This window comes from Diabrotica undecimpunctata, chromosome 7 (assembly GCF_040954645.1).
Source record: "Diabrotica undecimpunctata isolate CICGRU chromosome 7, icDiaUnde3, whole genome shotgun sequence".
Lineage (NCBI taxonomy): Eukaryota > Metazoa > Arthropoda > Insecta > Coleoptera > Chrysomelidae > Diabrotica > Diabrotica undecimpunctata.
The window spans coordinates 131,652,775-131,677,244 of record NC_092809.1 but is presented as its reverse complement, the minus strand read 5'-3'; the positions used below and the strand labels follow the sequence as shown (position 1 = coordinate 131,677,244).

Here is a 24,470-nt window from a genome sequence, read left to right as displayed (position 1 = left end):
GCTACCTGAGGAAAGGAATGCCAAACGCAATATGAGCGTGGATTTTTTGCCATGGAACTTCAAATTCTGATCATTCTGTGTGTCTCAAAATTCCAGACCTGATAGATTTCTTTATTTACAAAAATATATCATCTAACTATCTGGATATCAATGACGGCTCGAACATGAACTCTGATCACTTACCGATAATTTTAACTATGAGTGATACAGTGATCAAAAAAGAGTTCAATCCAATATTGACTAATAAAAGAACTGACTGGGAGAGCTTCAAAATAAACCTAGAACACAAAATTAATCTTGCTGTGCCATTGAGAAACACGAGGAAACTTAATGACGAATTAGAAGTTTTTATAAAAAATATCGAACAGGTAGCTTGGGAAAATACACCCACAATAACTTCTAGAATAAAAGGGAACAACTATCCAAAAGAAATCAGAGAACTCATAGTAGAAAAAAGGAAGTTAAGAAAAAAATGGTAGCAATACGGAGCTCCACAAGACAAAACTAGTCTAAAATATCTCCAAATAAAGACATTCTAGCTCAAATTAGCCCCGAGTCATCAATGTTGCTATTACGAATATACAACATACTCAAATAGACAAAGAAATGTCACTGCAATTTTACCATTACGTCAATAAATTGTTTGATGTTTGATTCCATGTGTGCCACAACATCTTTTTTTATCTAACTACACACAATTTACTTCTGCAACTGATGTATCACAAAATTGTAAATGCTAGTTGAAAGAAATTTTGAAAATTATCTCAAATTCTTAAAGTTATGCAAGATTATTATGTAAAATGTGATATTTATGTTCGTACTTCTCGACACTTCTTCGTTGTGTTGTTTTCCTAGCGTACCTGAATATATTCCTACATAAATCATAATTAAAATCATTTCAAAATTATCTCTCAAAACTAAAAATTTCATTCCAACTTGTTCACAAACCTAATCGTCTTAACCATTTTTAGAAAATTTAGTAACCAATAAAATATTTTATAGATACTACAAATCTTTGTGGTGTCACGTAAGTTTCCTGTAAGTCTTCAGAATCAAGGACGATTCGTTACTGAGAGTTGTAAATCAGATGTGCCTACTACTCTTCAGTAGAAAGTTGTAACAGAGTATTCACATTAAGTTGGACATACCAATAAAATTCAAGATAAGACTATTTCGAAGCATAGACATGTCTAATAGGGTTTAAAAAATTCTAATTGAATAAAGGATTATTGCTTTTAAAAACTGACAAATGCTTAAAAGATATGTATTAAAAAATACAAACAAAACGAACACAGACGGCAAATAATTTTTTTTAGATTCATAAATACATAGATGGTCATCTTAGAACAAGAAGAAGAACAAAAAAGTCATATTAACACAATAATTATTAATTACATATAATATATAAATAATGCGATACTAATTGCTAGGAATAAATAGGAAATGCATCAATGGTGGAAAGAAATAATTTAAATGAAAATGGATTTACCAAAAAGAAAGAAGAAAAAAACATTTAAATAACAATATAAATAACAATATGTAAAGGGAATTTACTAGAAAGATATCTGCACACAAAGGCAGAGAAAGCCCGTAATGGAAAATGTAAACTAAGAGTCTGAGATATCAAGGAGAAGAAATGTTAAATTTGCGTACACTAAGTGAATAACTACATTTGCACTTAAAGATATAGGCATAGAAGTAACAAAAAATTTCCATTTACCGTAATAGACAGTTCAAATTTATTTCAATTTTCCCCACCAAAACCTATCCGCTCCGCTCTGTATTCCTTGACGATATCTCGACTTTGTTTAGTGTATCACATTACCTACACGTTGATGAAATGTGGAATAACAACGGGATAGGTGTAGAGCAACTCCGTCTAAAAATGTCAAAGGCTCGTTTCCAGTTCTTGCTTCCACTGTCTTGTTGCTAACTGCAAATCAGCTTACACTCCGTATAAAAACGTTACGATCTATGAGAAATTTGAAGCTTTCCGCGGAAGGTGCAGTTTCCGCCAATATATTTCGAGTAAACCCAATGAGTACAGACTAAAAATATACGCTTTAGTAGATTCGAAGACATATTATACTACCAATTTAAAACTGGCATAACTGGCAAGCAATACTGGCAAACAACCTATTGGTCCATATGCTGTAGATAATTCAGGACTTGCAGTTGTTCAAAGAATGGTTCACTCACTCTACTCTCTTACCCTTGCAGTGTAATATCCCCAACTTCAGTCTGTTAAAAGGCCTCCAATTGTACATTAACTCCAAGTGCATCTGAATTAATATCCTGTTGTCTGTTGTCTAGTACACTCTCTTTTTATAGTGCAGTGTAGTCTAAGATGTTTCGTTAAGGGTGTAGTTGTGTAGTTCTTTGAATAATGCTGTGAATGAAGATTTTGATTTGAAGAGGGCCACTTTGCTATCTGCTTCTTTTTCTCTATTTCAGCTGCCTTTCTTTTTCTGTGATAACACTATATCATCATCTAATGTATGATATAGTGCATACACCAAGTGCTACGGCTAATGTTTATAAATAAAATATTCTAGATACGCTTATAGCTCATAGCTTGTCTGTCAGCTTGACAATTTTCGAATAATTTCAAATATTCGTCATACGAATAAATATCTCCATTTAGTTGGCATATTGAATGGACCTTGTGGTAAATATTATATGGTAAAGATGATACGTAGAATCTTCTGTTTTGCAACATACCCCTGATTATGCTTGTAAGTCTGTAGTGAGGTGGTATGTATTGACAAATGGTTTGCAATGGTTCTCCTTGTATAGAATGTTCAGTAACCATTCGTTTCTCAAATCCATTCTCGATATACTGCGTAATGTTCAAAATCCGACTGCCGCAAGACTTTTCTGATTTAAACCTAAAATTGTTCCGGAAAAATGTTTTCGTAAAAAATATAGGAAAGTCTCCTCAGGACCATTATTTCTAATAATTATGTGGTGTAGTATCAAGACTGAGCGAAGCTTTTCTGACTCTTGATGATTTCCTCACTTTCAGAAATTCTTCTTCAGGTTCTTTCTCCTATCGGAGGTTGGAAATCATCATCGCTATTTTAATTTTATTGGCCGGGCTTCTGAATAATTTTAATGAGCTGCAACCGAACCACTCTCTCAAATTTCTTAGCCAGGATATTTTACGTCGTCGTGGGTTTCTCTTCCCTTGTATCTTCCCTTGCATAATTAACTTAAGTAATACGTACTTCTCGCCCCTCATTATGTGACCCAGATATTATATATTTCTAATTTTAACAGTTTTTATTACTTCACATTCTTTCTTCATTCTTTGTAACACCTCTATATTAATTACTTTTTCAGTCCACGTTATTCTATGAATTCTCCTGTAACATCACATCTCAAATAAGTTTAATTTTTTTATTTCAGACTGTTTTATTATCCACGCTTCGAGATGCCTTTCATGCTTTCAGGAATACGACTGCATAAATTTTCCCCCGAAGTTTCGAAAGGTTGAAGCTTTCAACACAATTTTACTTTGAACTGCAAGTGCAACTTTCTGCAATTGGTTGGTAATATTTCCAAAAAAATTTATCTGTTCTGTCCTGATATCAACTGGACCAAACAATTTTTTTTCTGTCATTTGTTGGATAGCTGTTTACAATTCTCCAAAGGTGAACATTCTGGATGGGAAATTTTTTACTCTTGTTACAATCTCTTTTGTTTTCCTGCTCATAGTCTTACTACTTAGTACTTAATAATAGCTGGCTAGCTATTTGACCTGCAATCACGTTTGAGAGGTTTAGACGTGGTGCAGTAGGGTCGTTATTAAGGTGTTTATTAACCTTCCACCGCCCGTCTGCGATTATGTTTTATATCGAGATAATTCAATAGTTTGGTAAATTTTCCTATTCTGACCTTTCAGGAATTTTATAAGGTATGTAGCTAGTCTGACTGATATCATCAGAGTGGATCTACGCTGTACTTAGCCTGCTATTCCTTCACGGTTAAGCCGGTTAGTTTTAAAACGAACTGAATGCGGTGGCTTCGAGGTATATGCCTCCGTGTCACTATCGACAATGTACAAAATTCTTTTCGAAATTATAACTGCGTTGGAAAGTACCTTTCTCGGGAGAGAAATGTCTCTAACTGCAGCCATGATTACGATGTGCTGCTTTCTTGGAATAAGTTCATCCACCACTTTGGTTACCTGTTGTTGTGTTGTGCAAACTGTCTTCCTGACATAAATATTGTCAGGATTATACCCTTCTCCATCTACCGTTGTTGAACAATGGTCAAACTTTGGGTTTTGGATAAGTATTGACATTGACGCTAGTTATCTGAAACAGAGTTAAAGATGAAATTCATCATTATCATCATTACCACATTATTAGACATTTCCTCTTCCGTCCTATATCTAGCAACTCTTCTTCATCGTTTAACTTCGATTGATTTTAAGTCCAAGTTGTCCAGGTACCCAAGTTTCAGTCTACCTCTGTACCTCTAGTACGTCGTCCCATTGGTTCTCTTGAGTCAAACACTTTTCTCACCGTCACAAAATGATCAGATAACTAAGACAGGCGAAGACAACGATATTTTTGTACGACGATATTTGTAGAACGTAATATAAATTTATCTACGGGATAACCAAATTCTCTATAGATACGCCAATGTGTATGCAGGACACATAATAAATCGTAAAATTGTTAAAATTGTAATAATTAATATTTTTGTATCAGAATTAATTAACAGAGTGTATCATAATTCAAATGGCACCGTTTAGGAATTAACGATATGTGTATACACTAAGAAAAAAAAAATGAAAGTACCGCTGTCTCATTACCACAGCAATTAAATTTACAATACTGATACATAAGCAGTAACTGCTAACGGTATAATTTCATAATGTGATAAAGTATTTATTGATATGCATTAAGCTTATTGAAAGTTCGCACAGGATGTTTATAGAACCGTAAAGGTTTACGTCTTATTCTTATTAAGAAGGAATTATAACAAGGGTTGTACTTAAGCTGAAGAAAACGAATAGAAACAAATATTTATCATCAACAATGGATCTATGGTATTTGACAATGTTTCGTGGATATGAATGTTTTATGACATACCCCCATTTTTTTAAACAGTTTTTGAAGGACTTTTTTTTGTTCCGATAGAGATTGTAACATCTAGCTCATCCATTGCACATTAAAACCTCTCCTCAGGGGTGTTGTTCGTCATAAACTAATTAATTTTGGAGAAATCGGGAATTATTAATAAAATAGGTTTTGCAAACACATCTCTTTATTAATTGATAAATTAATAAAATAACAAATTAGAATTTAATAATAATTAAAAAATTGAGGTTTTGATAACAGAGAATTAAGAATCTATACACAAATTCAAAGAAAGAAAGAAACTTAGCTTAACTTCCATAAGAGATCCTGCTGTTGCTCTCTTCTCAACTCGATCCATAAATTATCTGCATCAAAACCATGCCTCTATTTTCTTAAACCAAAAACCACGTGTATTTTCTCAAATCTAAACCAGGTGCATTTTCTCAAATCTAAACCAGGTGCATTTTCTCAAATCTAAACCAGGTGGCTGGAAAAACAAAAGCCGATATAAAATTTGTCATGACACGAGTTTTGTCCAACAACAGAAGAATTCTGGCAAGCGGAAAGCTCTTCTCTCTAAGACCTGCATACCGATTCAGAATTCTCTGATGTTGCCAAAACTCACGAATTAGGAATTGCAATTAATAGATTAATTAATTATTAAATGGAAAACGAAAAAGCAAAGTTGTATGATTCATGCTAGTGAGATTTATATTGAATTATTATTATTACAGCAAGTATAGGTAAAAAGGAAATATGTAATAATAAAAATTCTAAGCGGTTTTTAAGTACTAGCGTACACAAAATTATAAGAAAAAATAACAGTGCTCATGTTCTTGATTAATGTATAAAAATATGTTGTCGTTGTAAAAAGAACAAAGTATTAAACTTACCCAGACTGTTGGACGTTTCTGACCACGAAGATTTATTTTTATTGAGTACCTTGTTGGTTGCTGGTTTATTTTAACTGGAAGTAAATCGAATCGGATTCATACAAGTAAATTATTTAGTAGTGGGGTTTCTGTTTCTTGTATGTAAGTAAAGTAAGCGCAGGTACAACTACGAGGGGACTTAAGAAATTAATCGGTGGATTTATTTGTAGTAGGAAAATATTGAAATGAAATATAGGAATAAAAACAAAGGAAAAAGAAGTTATTATCAACGGGAATCAAATAGTACGAGCAGAAAAGAATAGAAAGTACTTTGAAATTAATAAGAACAAAAATGTAACGTTTTAATCGTTACAAGGTACCTCTCTATTGTAATCAGTCATCTTTCCGTATTCGTTCCATTGCGAGTTCTAATAAACGTTGGACATTAGAAATGTTATGTCACGTTTTCACGAGCTATGTAAGGAGGAAGTCTCAAAATGGTGATTGAGGCCTTTAGCACGAGCCATTATATCTACAACATGCTGGCGATATCTGTCACGATGCTGTCTAATGGCATTTATAAGCTTAGTCTTAACTATGTCCTCGGAAATGGAATTCCTTTTTGTTCTAACCAACTCTACATGTCTGTGTACTATCCTTCGTGATAATCCCCCGTTTTTTTTTTGATAAAAAATTAGTGCACTATCGTCTAAAAAGTCACTCTCACTACCTATATGAGCGCCAATCAGTCGTTGCCTTTTACCCGTTGGTTCACGTAACCCTGTTGATAAACTATCGACAAATGCTTGACGATAACTCGTTACTATACAGTAGTATCTTGCCAGATCTTAGATACTATGTGTCCAGCATTCACCCGCGTTTTGTCTAGATAATAAATATTTTTATGGACAGAACGAACCTATCTAATAGTGAAAATATTTTCATCGCCATGACTCTCTTTGCTCCTTTTTGGAAAAACATCATTCTCCATTACCTCTGTCCGAAGGGATTCGAGGGTTGGCGCTTTATTCTCAAAAAAGAAAGAATGAATAGTAGTGCATACAAAATGTTTCTGGTACTCATCCAATTCAATTTTTTTTCCAGGACAATGTACTTTTGGAGCTTGCACAATCCCAGTCACCTTTTTTTACGTACAATGCGTTCAATTATCGACACGGATACTCCCTTTAAAAATGAACAATGAGCTACACCTTCCACTGTACGAAGTGTATTTTTTAAATTATTCATGCACTCTAGAGACAATCTGCTTTTCTTCTACCGATATAAAAAAACTTCCGCTTTCTTGGTACATTACTTGGACCCGCTACGGCATCTATTTTAGTGCTATAAAAAGAATAAACATCCATCATGTTATTCTGCTATTTGTCTGTTGTTTACTTACCTCTAAAACTATTTAAAAAAAGTTTATAAATATAATAAAGTCTATTTAATAAATATAAAACAAAGTCACATTCACAACATACATAACACATCATGCCTATGCAGATATGGACGCTTGATGATAAGTTCGCACCGGTATGCAGAAGGTATATTGTTACAGAGACAAATTTTTTGGAACCATCTTACTTTTCACTTATCCACATTATCGAAGCATACACAATAAAAATGACCCCGGTAAGTACCGGTAAGAATTTACTTCTGACATTTAACATCGTTGCCGTTAGCTCTTAGTTCAGTTTGTAGATGAGTTACCTTCAATTAAAAATTGTTATAATATAGGAGGAAAAATTACAAAATAAAAATACAGAAATCTCAAGAATACGAGAAGAAAATTCGTGAGAAGGTAAAACGGTGCTGCAATCATAAAATTCAATAATGAATTAATCATGGGAACATAACCGGAACCGTTCAAACACAAAGGATACACTGAGCGCATATTGAGAAACAAAGGATACACTGAGCGCATATTGAGAAGAGCAGAAGTTTAAGACCAAATGCGCTGTAAATAATGTTTAAAAGAAAACTTGGAAATATAAAAAGTGTCCTCATATAAAAACAGTTAAAACTTATTATATAGGAACCACTTACATAGAGAGCATCATACCTAATATAAACGATTATAAAACTGAGATGTCACTAGTGAATAGCTTTCCAAACAGTAAATAAAGTCAATTTTCTAAGAGCTGCTAAGCAATGCACTGGATCTGTTTCATTAACCTTTACTAATTAAATAAATATTCCTTATGGAAGATTTATCAATCATTAGTCATGTTAGTCATTTCTCTCATCGTCCAAAAATGTTATTCTTGCATCCACCGACTAGCTAACGCCCATGCAAACGTATTAATATCTAAATTGTTGTGCTTAAATGGTCGTATGATGATTCACCTTACCAAGTACATACAGGCTCTGTCTTAACTACCGAGAAACTTTCGCTTACGTGTTGTGTTTCGCCAGACACAATAATAATAATAATAATGAAGAGACTGTTCAAAATCGCAACATTATAAATATGAAAAAGTTTATGAATAGGTTGCAATGTTTAAAGATTTATTTTTAAAATTTGCTGAATGCAGAATTCAAGACAAATCACCGGCGATTGATGTATATAGAGTGTACACTGTAAAAGTACTTAAAACAATTAGGGAATTAAGGCCTCTTTTGGATAAGATTTAAACAAACTTCTCGATATGTTTGTCTCAATAAACGCTTTAAAATCACTTCTATTTCGCTCTTTTACTGTAGAAAAAGGAAACACGATATTCCAAAAAAAATATTTTTAAATGGTACTTTTACTACTGATGGTCAAAAGCAAAACCCTTAGAGCTCTTGTTAACGACAACGGTCAACGGGTCGTTTTTGACACCGTCCCGTCGGCCGTTGCTCAGTGTCTTTCAGGTTCTTATGAATGTTTGTTCACGCAACGGCAACCAACCCGTTGGTTAACTTTTCACCGTCTACGTATCCAGTACCCCTCGGCAAGACGTTCGACGGGCCGGTACCGTGAACCCTCAGTGAACCATTTTAGTTTATGGAAGTGTGTTAACGGCGTTGGGCGAGCATCCGTTGTTTCAATAAATTTCTTCCTTTGTTGCCGCAAAAATATGGATTTTGCTATGAAAATTTTAATAAGTGCGGTAGAAAATCGACCTGTGTTGTGGGATAAAACCACGGAAAGCTATAAAAATAAACAGCTCATGTATTAATTTAATTTAATCAGCGATTTAATTTATCATGTACTATTCCTAACAATTTGCGGAAAGTTTCTTGACCCATTCGGAAGTAATTGAAGAATTTTGTTTCGTCTTTTTTCAATTCTTCGTAAAGTGTATGGAAAGCAGCATACTTTTCTCTTTCTAACAAAATAGGATGTATCCATATTTTTGTTTTACGCTTCTCCCGTTTCTTCTGCATTTTTTATACAAATAATACGCTAGTATAACTTTTTGCTTTGACGACAACATGATATAACATATATTGCGTGCACTTGTTACTTTAAAACTGACGATATTTCGGAGATTCCATACTGTCAACGGACGCATATCCCTTGAAATTTATGAACCGTCGACACGGGTACCCGTTTAGCATCGGCCCGTTACCCGTTGAAAAAAACGTTCGTTAACAAGAGCCGTTATACTACCATGAAACATGGACCATTTCAAGACAGATAAAAACCTCATGCACATATTTGAACGAAGAATCAATCTTAAGAGTAATATTCGGTGACATCTGTGAAAAACGTGTTTGAAGGAGGAGGTATTATGAAATATATTATAAATACAAACTAGTAAAGTAAAGTAAAGACTAAGTTGGACAGGACATCTAGCAAGATCACAGCAGAAAAACCCTCCTAGATAAATCTCTATGTCACAGCCTGTGGGAAGTAGGCCAAAACTTGAATATAAGAATGGGATAAACGAATATGCTAGAAAAATAGGTGCATCAAATTGGCATAATCAAAGCATAATCAAAGAGTTGAAAATACCATATTTGGGTCATATGTTGGAAGGTCAAAGATATGAATTACTCCAAATCATATGGGAGGGCAAAAAACAGGACAAAAGATCAGTAGGAAGACGCCAGAACTCATGACTGAAAGACCTGAAGAAATGGTTTGACCGCTCATCCGCAGAAATCTTTCGTGCATCAGTTTCCAAAGCTATAATTGCGATTTAGATCGCCAACCTGCGAAAGGAGACGGTGTAATAAGAAGAATCCAATTGGCAATGCATAGGGTTGCCGGCCTTGGAAAGGTCGAAGTTTTGCTATAGGGCTGTTGTACCATTGATGATGATGACGTGTGAATATGTTCTCGAGTACACATTTGTTTCATTCCACAGCTCTTTTAAAGCTGGACAATTTTAAAAACTCAATTATTTTTTAAAAGCGTTCGTATTCTAAATATGGCTTTTGTTTCAGGCGATTTACTTTTGAAGTTTGGGAACGATAGAAACTGGTGGCCGAGAAAGGTGTCAGTCAGATGTGGTCAATTGTTGGTATCGTCGTCATGTGCCCAAGGACCATTATCCTTAAGATTGCCACTACGACATCTCAGTCTACAAGCTGGTCCCCTACCCAACAGTCTTTCGCTGTGCAAAGGCCAGACTAAAGTCTTAACTCTACAGGTAAGGAATAAATTTTACTTACTACAATTTTAAGAAAGTTTAGTTTAGTTTTTTTTTTATTTTTTCTCCATTCTATTTCTGTTTATTTAGCCGGTTAATTTAAAGTTCACGTAAGATCAAACTCCAATAACATCAGAGACTAGTTTTTCTTTTAGAAACACCATAAACATTTTTTTTAAATTGCAACACTCATGTCACTGAAAAGTGAATATTTTTATAGTAAATGAACGAAAATTTATATATTTGATTTGTGTGCAGCAAAGTGAATTTTTGGTGTATTTTGCCTCTTTTAAATCATATCATTCCTCGTCACAATGTCACAATAATACGATTCTGGAAGCTGTGTAAAACAGGCGCTCGTTTTTTCGATTATCTCTTCTTTCAAGCTGAATTTTTTAGTTACGAGCAATCTGTTCAGATTTGGGAACACATAATAATTGAAGGGGTCACATCAGAAGAATAAGCCGGATGAGAAAGCAATTCTAAGCCCAACTCATGAATTTTTGCCGTCGTCATAACGCTCTTGTCGTCATAACGTCTTCCGGTCTCGGAAAAACCACTCTTTTTTCTTCTGCATATGGAGCCGTTTTCCACTGATTTCCTGCTTCAATTTATTCCAATAATACACATAAATATTGGCCATTGATATTTTTACCTTTTTCAAGATAGTACAATTATGCCTTTGCAATCCCAAAATACAGTGGCCATAATCTTTTTGATTATTGGGCCACTCTTGGCAGCTTCGTAGCATTTTTGCACATTAAATAATTTCGTTAAAATAATTGAATTTGTTTCTGAATACTAGTAAATTATCTAATTTTAGTAAGTTGTCTTAACGAATCAGTTAATAGTTTCATTACAAAGGACAAATTAACAAGTTTTGCTGATAATCTGATCTGACTGTCAGTAAAAGGCAAATCTTGAAAAAGAAAAAAATAGTTAGTAATATTCTTTCTTCATTGTAATATTTATTTAGTATTAAAATATTTATTTGAAGTATCTTTTCTATCTGAAATCACGTATTTCTCCAACTCTGAAGAAGCGCGTTAAATCATATGTCCTTGCGGACACTATCTAGGCATGCTAGATATGTCGTGAGTAGGAAGATCCGTACAACTATCTTGCATAACTAAACAAAATGGATATTGGTTGCTTTTTCATTGACATTAAAGGATAAGATCTACGGTTCTGTAATTTACTTTTGTCTTTTTCAAGACGTAAATTAAAATTAGAAGTTATTACTCGGATTGAAATACGAATGGCACTACCTCGGCGGCACTCCTTATAAAAACTAAGTGATTTTAGGTACACCATTGAAATTTATAAATAACACGAGTGTAACAGAATGAAGAAATCGTAGTAATTCAACTGAATTTCTAAAGTGTATCAATATTATCGCCTATCTCTTACTGTAGAGAGGCCAAATATTTTTAGTATTATAAAAGTAAAGATGATTCCTCTTTGATGAATGATGAATTTCCAAAAAGCAATTTTAATGTTAAATTTTGTTACATTTACCTTTTTCGTTTCCTGTATTCTCTTTTTTCTCTGCTGTTTTCTATATTTTTTGTTGTAAAAATAATCCAGTAAGTAGTTTTTACTATTTTTTCATACATTATTGACCTCATTTAACCTTTTAATTTTTGATTGCTTCAGGAAAATATATTACTTACCATATTTTTATAGGACAGATGCATATGCATGAGTAAATATTTCTTAGAACAAAGATGAATGTAATTATAACGATCCATCCATCAGTGATATTTTTGACACTCAGAAGCGATATATTTGGACAAATCACTTAATTTCAATTTATATTCCGAGAATTGTAAGCAATATGGTCACTCGTATGCCATGCAGACATCAGTTGTTGATAGATGTATTTGTGTTTGCTAATGGTATTTTAGCTTCTGTTTGCGTTATTTGTAATAACTTTAAATTATTATCACTGACAAATTGTTTTTGATATGAGTAGGCGTCGAGGTAACGGGTGTTAGGGGTCTTGGATTGTCTATATAATTGACCAAGTTCAAAATACACACTACAAAATGTCATATAACACTGTATATATATATATATATATATATATATATATATATATATATATATGTGAAGATATATGTAAATATACAGGGTGTGGCGCAACAAATTTTTACGAAGCTGTAGTTTTGAAACGTCAGATGACGCTGAGTTGAAATATAATATCTTGAATGTGGCACTTTCGGTTATACAAGAAGTAGACGTCAATTTTGTTATTTTGAATAGAACCTAATATATTTTTATTTTATTTTCGAATTCTACATGAAATTTTAGATACAATTTGTGCGCAATGTCCTATAGAAAAATAAAGTATTTTCAAGATATTTCGATGTTTTTCAAAATTTTGAAAAAATCCCAATTGAATAGCGATATCTCTTAAGCGCTTACCCATTAAATCCATATGTCTAACTCATTGATATTTCATACAGGATGTTTTAAACTTGGCCGCCAACATGAACAATTTATTTTAAGCCAATTCGTTTGGTATCGGTATTTGCTATACTTAAATCCAACCACTTTTGACATATTCCATTATCTAATTTAAAACATAACAACAATTAATTAGTTCAATATTAGTAAAGGGTAGACCAGTGATTTCCAAAGTGGTCTATATCCACCTCCAGCGGTCGATGAAAATCTGCAAGTGGTCTATGGGGGCAAAAAAATTGGGGGTCTATGAAATGAAAATGGCAAGAAATTTCAAAAATTGCAAAAGACATTAAAAAAAGTACACAAATATAATATAATTAATATCGTTGGTATAAAACTGCTTTCACTTGATCTGAGAACATTTTATATGCGTCTCGCTCGCTCCATAATTACAGTGCCTGGATACATTAAAACAAAAACTTTCCGTTTACTCAGGCCGACTAAGGAGATACAAAATTAGTAACAAACGAAAATCCAACAATATGCTTTTTGAGAATGCCGAGAAGGCCTTCTATCGGAAACTCAATTCTACTGCAGAAAGTGCCAATAAATCGTACCCAAGCCAAGAAGAAATCCATGAGTTTTGGGGAAATTAACTTTCCACGCCAGCTGCTCTTAACACCAATGCTGGATGGATCGAAGATACGGCGCACAACTGTCAACACTACGTTACTGCTCCCTACGAACCCTTTACTACTAAAGAAGTTTCAAATATTATCAAAGAGCTTCATAACTGGAAATATCCTGGACCAGACGGCATTCAGAACTTCTGGCTTATGAAGTTCTGGAGTATTCATGAGTGCTTATCAGCATTAATTAATCACAGTATTTCTAATCCTCAGGAAATACCATCTTTTCTAACCCAGGAAACAACTTATTTAATACCAAAAGATCAAAATAACACCCAAGGTCCAACCAAGTATCGCCCAATTACTTGTCTTCCAACTCTGTATAAATTGGTCATATCCTGTGTAGCCCGGCGTATCTACCAACACTGTACTCTAAACAATATCATAGAGCCTCAACAGAAAGGGTGCGCTAAGGGTTCCATGGGCTGCAAAGAACAACTTATCATCGACTCTGTCATTTCTAACCAAGCATATAGCAAAAAAAGGAATCTCTTTACTGCTTTCATCGACTACAAGAAAGCGTTTGATTCAGTCGATGATAACATAGTGATCTTTTTAAAACATATAATGTCAGATTGGAAGATAAAAATTCACCTCCAAATACCTGATGAAAACAATATCGAAACTGAAAATATTGTAATCAGCCGGGGCCTATTTCAAGGAGACTCGTTGAGCCCACTGTGGTTTTGTCTAGCGATGAACCCCCTATTCCAGCTACCGAACTCAACTGACACAGGTTTTAGCATCAAAAATAACACTACGGTTGTGACAAAGCTTAATCATCTATTGTATATGAATGATTTAAAACTATTGGCATCCACTCGAAGCTACTTGGATCACATGCTGAAAACAGTGGAAAATTTCTTTAATGACATAAGTATGCACTTCGGCCTTGACAAGTGCCGTGTCTTAAATATAATCAAAGGACAGGTTCAGCCCGGTGGATTCCCGCAAAACGGCCAGAACATCGAGGCCATGGGTGTAAATGATATGTATAAATACCTCGGAATAAAGTAAGCGCGGAAGATTGACCATAAGCAAATGAAAACTGAGATAACTGCTGAGTTTATACAAAGAGTAAAACAGCTGCTTCGTTCACACCTTAATAGTAAAAATTTGTTTAAGGCACTAAACACCTATGCATGTTCCGCGCTTAGCTACTCATTTGGTATTGTTAAGTGGACAAAAACGGATATAGAAAATCGTCAGCGAAAAGTACGAACACACCTCACAAAGGCACAAAAACACCATCCTCGAAGTGCAGTAGAAAGAGCGACACTAGCGCGGTATTTAGGAGGATGAGGACTTATGGATATAAGTGAGCAACTAGAAAAACATTACTAATTTAAGAACTTATTTTCAGATGCGAGCAGATCTACTCTACATCGCGCGATTTGTGCAGTAAATGATACAAAACCGATCAAACTGAGGGAACCAGAAATGCGCATAAACCATCTTACTAAGAACGAAAAAATGCGCACCTGGATGACCTCTTCACAGGCGACATCCTAATGAGGTCAGTCAAGACCATGTCGACAATATAGCGTCGAACTACTGACTGACATCAGGAAAGTTGTTCCCTGAAACAGAGGGTTCATTACTCCCTATTCAGGATCAGGTTATACTAACCAAAAATTACCTGAAATATATCATCAAAGACCCTCAGGTCCAAAATGACAAATGCCGATATGGATGTCAAGCTCAAGAAACCATCTAACACCTTACCGGGGGCTACCAGGCATTTGCTGCAACTGAATATAAGGAACGGCACGACTCAGTAGGAAAGATCCCTCATCAAGAGATAGCCATCAAACTGGGACTTCTCCAATCAAACCATCTTCCATATTATCAATACGTTCCTGAATGTATACTTGAGAATGATAACTACAAGCTATACTGGGACCGCACTGTGCTCACAGACCAAACAGTGGCACATAATAGACCAGATCCTAGTTAATAAAATAAAGAGACAAACAACACTAATTGATGTGGCGATACCCAACAACAATAATCTTAAACAGAACGAAAAGATCGCGAAGTACAGGGATCTGGAAATTCAAATACGAAGACAGTGGAGAATGAAATGTACCCAGACAATACCTATTATTCTCTCTACTACTAGAATCATTCCGGAGAACCTCCTAGAAAACATAAAAAAGCTAGGTCTGAATGAACATCTCTACAAGACCATGCAGAAAGATGTACTGCTCTCAACGTCCAGATGTGAACGAACATTTTTGGGAGATACTCCAGCATACCAACTCACCTAGGGCTCGATAACACGGAAGGAGTCCCACCAGAGCTCAATCCTTCTGATACCGTAGGTATCTGGGATGAGTGAATTTTCCCCTTAGAGGGAGTGTGGGCCATATCTCTAAATCTGGATAATAATAATCAATGAAATAGATGAATCCGCAACGACAATTGTAAATCACTGCTACACAATGCCTTGCACATCCTTCTGAAAGCTGCTCTGACCTGATCTATTCTGGATCTAATTTCACCATGACTCTCTGCGTTTCAATTTAACTGATATCAAAGATAAACAATGTGACTAACTTCTGGTCAAGTTCTGCAGTATTTACATATACAGACGGTTTTTATTTTCTGTTGTTTACTTTAACATTATTTTGATTTAATGTATATTCAGATTCAGATCTGCTTCTCTACAGCTCTCAACGACACTATGAGAAGTGTATGTAGATCTTCTTGACTAGAAGTTAGGAGTACTGTGGCGTCCGCATATCGTAAATTCTTGATGTCTTTTTCGTTCACAATTATTCCTTCTTGTTTTTCGGAAAGTGCATTTCTGAAAATTCTCTCGGAGTAAACGTTAAACAGCACGGCGACAAGATGCAGTCCTACTTTTAATCTTCTTTTAATATTGAGAACTTGTGATTCCATACAGTCTACTACAACTTATGCTGCAAATTTGCAATTATACGAACGTCTCTGCCATCCAAACCAATGTCTTTTAGAGCTTCAATCAATATAGAGTACTATACTATAGAGTACGATTAAATACATTTTGAAAGTCAATAACAACCATTAGATAGGTATCTGCTGGTATAAGTGGTATTGAAATGGTATAGCCTCGAAAACATTGTTATTGTTTTTATAAACATATTATATTTTAACATATAATATAAACTTTGAATTTCATCAGGAATCAGGACCTGTCATTTTGCCATTCTTTGATGACTTTATGGCTTAAAATACATCAGAGGGTGTTATTAGGGATTCGTCGCAGTTAGTAATATCCGGAGATGAACTAATCCTATCGTGTCGAATAGGTTCGTAATGTAATTTGTCCATTCTTTTAGTTTGTCTTCTACTTTACCACGTAGAAAGATACCACCTACTAAAAATTCCTGTGGACAAAGGCCGCCGAAATAACACATATTGGATGCTGTGGAAGGTTCATTGAAGGTGAAACTTCATTTTTCTTATTCATTACATCTTACCGTAACAGATATTGCAGATATTCTATCAAGTTTAACTTAAGTTACACCAACACCTATTTCTTTATTTGCTAACGCTATTTCAAAGATTTTTTTCTCATATAGGTATATTCAATAATATCTGTAACAGGATACAATTCTTTTTAGGACGTCAAACGTCCTAAACGTCCTTCAGGACGTCGTAAAAGTATTAAAAATGCCAAGAGTTAATTTTTTTAATGCCGCACCTTAAAAAAAACAAATTGTTTTATTTCATTAGATATTTATTGCATTTAAACTAAAAGGTTTTTTATAATTTGCAATTCTTATTGCGAGCAATGAATTTTCATGATTTTTAACGAACTAACCACACAGTATTTCGCAAACCCTTTCCTAAGTTGTAAACATTCCATCACTGATTTTTGCATAATTACAGGGATTCTTCCCACCACGGACGTCCATATAAAACAAAATTGTGCAAATTAATTTATGTAAAACATCAACTAAGATGATGCGGGTAACGCATTCTACCTACTTTTTTAGACACCGTTTGACTGCTTTGATTAATGCATTCTAAAAATCTTCTGGGAAATCAATTGTGAAATAATCTAATTTAAAAATAAATAAACTCACTTCTCCTCTTACGTTAGAAAGGAAGGAACTAATTAAAAAATGTTAAATTTACTGAACAAATTAAATGCGGAATAAGAAGACAAATTCACGAGTTCTATTTTAGGAAAGAGGTACCAACACTTGCCAAAGTTTTGGGAAACTCTTGAAGTTCAAATTCAAAACATGATAGAAAAGCAACTCTTGATACTGAGGAAATTGTTTATTAGAGACGGAGATACGTCGGAACCATTTTTAAATTACGTGCAGGAGGTAAATCAATATTTTATTTAGACGAAACTTGAGTGAACGATGGTTACACAGTGGGTAAAATGTGGCAGGACACAAACGTTCAATCTTCACAACAGCCTTTTTTGGAAGGATTATCTACAGGATTAAAGGTTTATTCCAGTAAGGGACGACGCCTAAATAATAACACATATTGAAAGTGATAACGGGCTTTTAGAAGGTTGTTTTTTAAAATTTCAATCCAAAAAAACAGTAGACTACCATGAAAATATGAACAGTGATGATGTTTTTGAAGAATTTATTCAGCAGGTGATAGAACTGTTACCAAAAGGTTCGGTTACAGCAATGGATCTCATTTAGTGACTAAAAGGCAGAACCATTAGTTTTCCTGAAAAATCTGTAAAAATTGAATTGATACAAATTTTAAAATTAAATAAACCTCCAGTACGTTATGCAGTGGATGCAAAAACACATAAAATTGATATTGTGGTCTTCCTCCCTATTACTGCAAATCAAACCCCATTGAACTGATATACAGGCAATCCCCATTATTTTTAATTCAAATTAGAAAAAATTAAAATTTAAATTAAATCATTAAAATCTCCGGTAAACGCCTAACTGATAGGGACAAATGAGCCACAGCTGATTTAAAAAGTCAGTCAGCTCTGCCGACGAATTTTATCTTTTATGTCTACGAAGACATAAATCGCGTAATCCCTGGCAATATATGGCTTATTATGAGAGTACTTTATATAGCAGAAGGAAGAGGGTGAAAGGCGGGTTTCGACGCCTTATAATCGGAACACACCAGAGAACCCTTACCACCCCGCATTGAGGCAGCGTGGTAAAGTAAGCCTCACAACCCCTAACATGAACAATATATTCAAATCATGGCCATCATTCTCGGTAGGCCCAAATGGCCCTGATATGGGTAGCTTTCGGGATCAAGCCAGGAGGACAAAGGGTGCTAAGAATCTGTCGAGTCTTAACCGCTACCCAAATAAAACAACAACGCTGTAAATAGCGACATATACCTGCCGCTTGACATCATATCCATCCAGACTTGTAGAACTGGAAAAAGAAACTGAAAATATAAAATGGGACGTCATAGGAATCAGCGAAGTAAGACGGAAAGATAAAGAGCTATTGGAATTAGCGCCAGGAAACACATTCTACTACCGAGGCACATCAACGGGCAAAACAGGCGGTATTGGATTCCTAATTAACAAAAAATCGAAACGAAGACTTGTAGAAATAACTAATATCTCGGACAGAGTTAACCTTGCAATTATCAAAGAGATACAATATATAAATTATACAAATATACACCCCAACTATTACTCACTCTGACGAAGAAATAGAGGAACTCTACAGTAATATTTTACTGCACTCTACACTTCAAGTATTTATAATTGGCGACTTTAATGCCAAAGTGGGAAAGAGAAATGACAAGGAACAAGTCGTGGGAAAGTATGGAGTCGGTGAGAGAAATGAAAGGCAGGAAAGAATGGTTCAGTTTGCACACTACCAAAACATGCCAAATGCAAATACATTCTTTAAGAAAAAATCGAACAGAAAATGAACTTGGATAGCACCAACTGGAACCAATAAGAACGAAATTGACTTCATTCTAGTCAACAGGATTGCTACAATAAAACATGTCAGTGTAATAAATAAATTTCAGCTCTCAATTAATGGAAATAATCCTTGATAATGTCAAAGAAATCAGGGACCCGCAAGAATTAATACTAAAACAAAGAAGTGAAATAAAAGTAAGTAGCAACATACAGAGAATACAATACACAGAACTTTGTAAGACAATAAGAAAAAGTATTAACGAAGACATAAGAAAATACAATGAAAGACTGATAGAAAATGCAATCGCAAACAGAAAAAAATATAAGAAAATAAGAAAAGCATTAACCATTGGAAACAAGCAAATCGTTGCTCTAACAAACGAAAACACCAGAATTACAGACAGAAATGAAATAATACAACTCGTTACTAAATTCTACAGCGAACTATGCAAAGCCCCTGAAACACTTGAAGAAGCAATCAGTAACCAAGAAGATGCACCTGTTGAAGAAGCAATCAGTAACCAAGAAGATGCACCTGCAGAAAATTACAAAATAGTATATTACATAACGAGAGTTGTAAGAAGCTTATTACATGCGAGTAAAAAAGTTGCGCGCCAGCCGCGTATAGGCGAGCGCAGTAATTTTACAACCATGTAATAAGCTTACAACTCAAGTTGTGTACTATACTTTTTCTACGATTATTTTCATTTATAAAAATAAAAAGTATAACAAGTAACTTTTATTTATTTAACAAAATTCGGGAACAATTTAAATTAATCATTTATTTATAATAATTAATAATTGTAAAATTTTGGCAATTATTTATAACTATACCCTTATCCGAGTTTTGCAGTTATTCAATAATACGTGGTGAATGGTGAGATGACGTAAACTGTACGGTGTGTTCTTTTTGAACATTGGTATTTTCAGTGTATGTAAAGGTCTGTAAATTACTTTCAATTGAATTTATAATTCTATTGAAATTGTGTACATTTTGGGATCTGGTAACTTTAAATATTCGGCTATTTGTTTAGGAACACCGCCTATTTTGTTTAATCCTACCACCTGTTTCATGCATTTACTTCTTTGATAATTAAGAAAAAATTAATTTATTTGCGGATCGCTAATCTGTAGTCGAATTTCTATATATTGTTTGCAGATTTTATAGAAATTTTCGTAAATAACGAAAGATTTACATATTTTGGTTTTCGTATCAGGAATTTTAACCAATAACGTGGTACTTAAATCATCAATCTCACAAATTTTAAGATTTTTTAATTCTTGTTTCCTACAAGCTCCACATATTCCAATAATTGCAATAACCTTAAAATAAAAGTATTATAAGTAGGCACATTTATGTTATACTTTTAAATAACATACCTTTATTAACAAGTGCTGTACATCAGGAGCTCCATTTTTTGTTTGTAAAACCTTCTGATTGCCTTTTTAGATAAGCTCGCAATTTCGGGTAATTTTCAATACTAACATTATTTTTCAAAGTTATAACACTTCTTAGCTTAGAATATATTGCCCATAATGAGGATGATTTAAATTTCTTAGCGATTTCTCCAAAATAAGCCAAGAGTACGTTTTCAGAAAATGAATTTACATAATTTATTGTACGCCAATCCATAAATTGCTGATATACCTTTTCATATCTTCCTCTAGATTTTTATGGTAATAGGTTCTCGGTAGTGTTCGCAGCTAACTGCATAATATTGGGTGGTGTGCTACTAAATTCATCTTCCCTATTCGATAAACTCATTTTATTTATCTGTATTTAAATTACCAGTATATTTACACTGACAGATTAATAATTTTTAATCTGTCAAAATAACGTCTGTTAATTCGTTTCCATGGTAACTCGACCAACTGACTTACAAGGCTTATGTGATATTACACATTTTTATAGAACTGAAGCGTAATTTTTTTTATTACGTGCTAGTCATTACGTGCCAGTATATGTTTTGATGTATTTACTTAGCATTCAAATAGTACGTAATATACAATTTACTAGTAAGAGAGTAGAAAAAAAATGAAAAGGGGTAAAGCAGCTGGAATAGATAGCATAACACTGGAACTGCTTAAACACGCTGGCAAAAAATCTGGAAAATCTTAGCAAGCATATTTACGAACTGCCTAAGATAAAGATGCATACCAGACCACTGGAATACAGCAAACATAAATCTCATTCATAAGAAAGGTAGCAAAGAGGATATCAAAAACTACAGGCCTATAAGTTTACTCCCAATCTTATACAATATAGTCACAAAAGTCATCAACAACAGATTAACAAATGCATTAGATGCTGCACAGCCAAGAGAGTAATCTGGCTTCAGAAGTGGATGGATCATATCCATACGTTTCGAGAACTAATGAGAAGAGCTAAAGAATATGAAATACCGCTAACATTAACCTTCATAGATTTCGAGAATGCTTTTATATATCCCAAAGCAGTAATAGAAGCTTTTATCAACCAAGTAATTGACAAACCGTACATAGAGACTTTAGCAAATATATACAGACAAGCAAAAGCTAAGGTAAAAATTTATGAAAACACTCCACAATTTCCCACTAACAGAGGCGTCCGATAAGGAGACGCTATATCACCAACACTCTTCACTACAACTCTAGAAAATATATTTAACAAAATGAACTGGCAGAACAAAGGAATATCCAACCATTTAACATTTGCAGATGACATCGTTCTGATTGCTAATATTCCTGCAGAACTACAAGAACTGATAAGCGACCTAAATGCAGCTAGCAATGAGGTTGGCCTAATAAAAATGAACTTAACAAAAACAAAAACCATGTACAACGAGGTATTGGATGTCCAAGATGTAATAATAAACAACAATGCACTTGAGGCAGTAGACGAGTATGTATACCTGGGACAATTAATACATAAATCTGGCTCCTCACTTCCAGAAATCAACAGAAGAATGAAACTGAATTGGGCATATTTAGGTCGAAATGCAGTTATATTTAAATCGAAGATGTCACTCCATCTGAAGAAAAAATCATTCGATCAGTGTATACTACTAATCATGACATACGGCTGCGAAACTTGGACACTAAAGAACGAGATAATATCGAAATTCAAAGTCACTCAAAGGTCAATGAAGCGATGCATGTTAGGTATAACAAAGAGAGATCGAAAAACAATAGAATGGATCAGACAGAAAACCAAGGTTATGGATGTAATCCACAGCATTAAATCTTTAAAATGGCAGTGGCAGTGGGCGGGACATTTATCAACATATCACAATCGCTCAAAAAGTTATAGAGACAAAAGTTAAAAATTTTGAAATTGATAAAATGTTAGCTACGCTTATTAGTTTTATTATAAATATGTTATCCTTATGAGTCACACCTTCTATACTCATAGGTTACACTCATCTATATAAAAAGTAACTTCCGTAAAAATTTCAGAACGATCCGTTGAATGCTGAACAAATTATGTAGGGTAATGTAACTTATTTTTTAAAATACAAGCAGTAAAATCCGCGTTTTTTTATTGAAATTAAGAGTTCTTCGTCTTATAAACTATTAATTAATTAAAAAAATAGCCTGAGGACATTCTAATATACTAAACATAGTATATTTATTGAAAACAACAACATATGTAACAACTAACAACAATGTAATTTATTATTTAAAATATACGCAGTAAATTCAGCGCTTTTTTGATTGAAATTAACAATTCACATTTACTCAATACCAGTGGGCAGAGTTAAAAGTGCAAAACCTTAAATTCACAACATTTTTAGCAGCAGACTATATTAAAATACATATTTTGTTTGAGCGCTCGTGCTCTAAATTTTCTTAAAATTTTGATTTATTAATACGTCTTGATTGCGAAGAGATTATGTGTAGCTCTTTCGTATCTTCTTCTTCACTGGCGTTACAACTCGGGGAGAGTCTTCGCCGCATTCACTATCGCCCTCCATCCTCTACGATCTTGCGCTTCTATTTCCCATTGATGTACCCCAATTCTAGATAAATCGGCTTCAACATCATCCTTCCTTTGTTTTTTCGGTCGGCCTACTGATCTTCTACCATCTGGTCTTTAAAAAAACACTGTCTTTAACACTCTGTCATCCTCTGATCGTACCACGTGATCTAATTTCGTGTCGTGATTTAATTTAAACGATGTGTAACATAATATACTCTACTCGGACTTTTTACACATTATAAAACAAAACCTAACATAGTTTTTTTCGTTTTGAATGCATTTTTTCACATTCTTCCATTCGTAATTTATAGCTGGTTCCGTAGATTGTTGTTCCGATATTGATTTAAACATTCCATGAGAAAGCAGTTTCAAAAACCTCTTACACCATAATATGTACCTATATAGTTTATAAAAATCATGAAAGAAAATGTTTGGTCTTATATTTATAATTATTAAAATCTAATTATATACATACTATGCGGAACAAAGCCCAGTCCTGGTTTGCAATGTTTGCATGATATTAAAAGTAAATGACCTTAAATATTAAATCATCTTCAGGATTATTACATACTTGTGCAAGTTCCTTTGGTTAATATTTTTATTATTGACTGCACGATATTTGAGCTGGATTTCGAGGCTTACACAACCACACGTTAGATTGGTTAAATATATAGGGATCAGATTACTTGTTAACTACTGATAGTCTTTTAATACCGAGATGAGATAATAATTGTCCATTAAAGATTTTTATAATTTATAATATCTGAAATTGGAGTATAATTTAAAAGTCTCATTGCTACAAAAATTATCCTTTGCCTTTTGCAGGCCCTGTCGTATAGATCATAAAAACATAACCTAAGTCAATATATTACAATAATACGTTTTGACCATATTTAATTGGAAAAAATGAGACTATGGTGATGTTTTTTGGAATCCAAATATTGACGATCCAGGTTGTCTCTTTTTATCTGGTAAAAACTGTAGTGGAATC

General features: G+C 33.9%; 1 protein-coding gene across 1 annotated transcript in view; it reads left to right on the top strand.

The window, feature by feature from the left end:
* The window catches only part of LOC140446981 (uncharacterized), a 222,450-nt gene that overhangs the window by 193,584 nt on the left and 4,396 nt on the right, over positions 1-24,470 (top strand). The window contains exon 2 of the mRNA XM_072539575.1: positions 10,343-10,548. Within this exon, the coding sequence (XP_072395676.1) occupies positions 10,343-10,548 (206 nt within the window). The remainder of the gene's footprint in view (positions 1-10,342; positions 10,549-24,470) is intronic.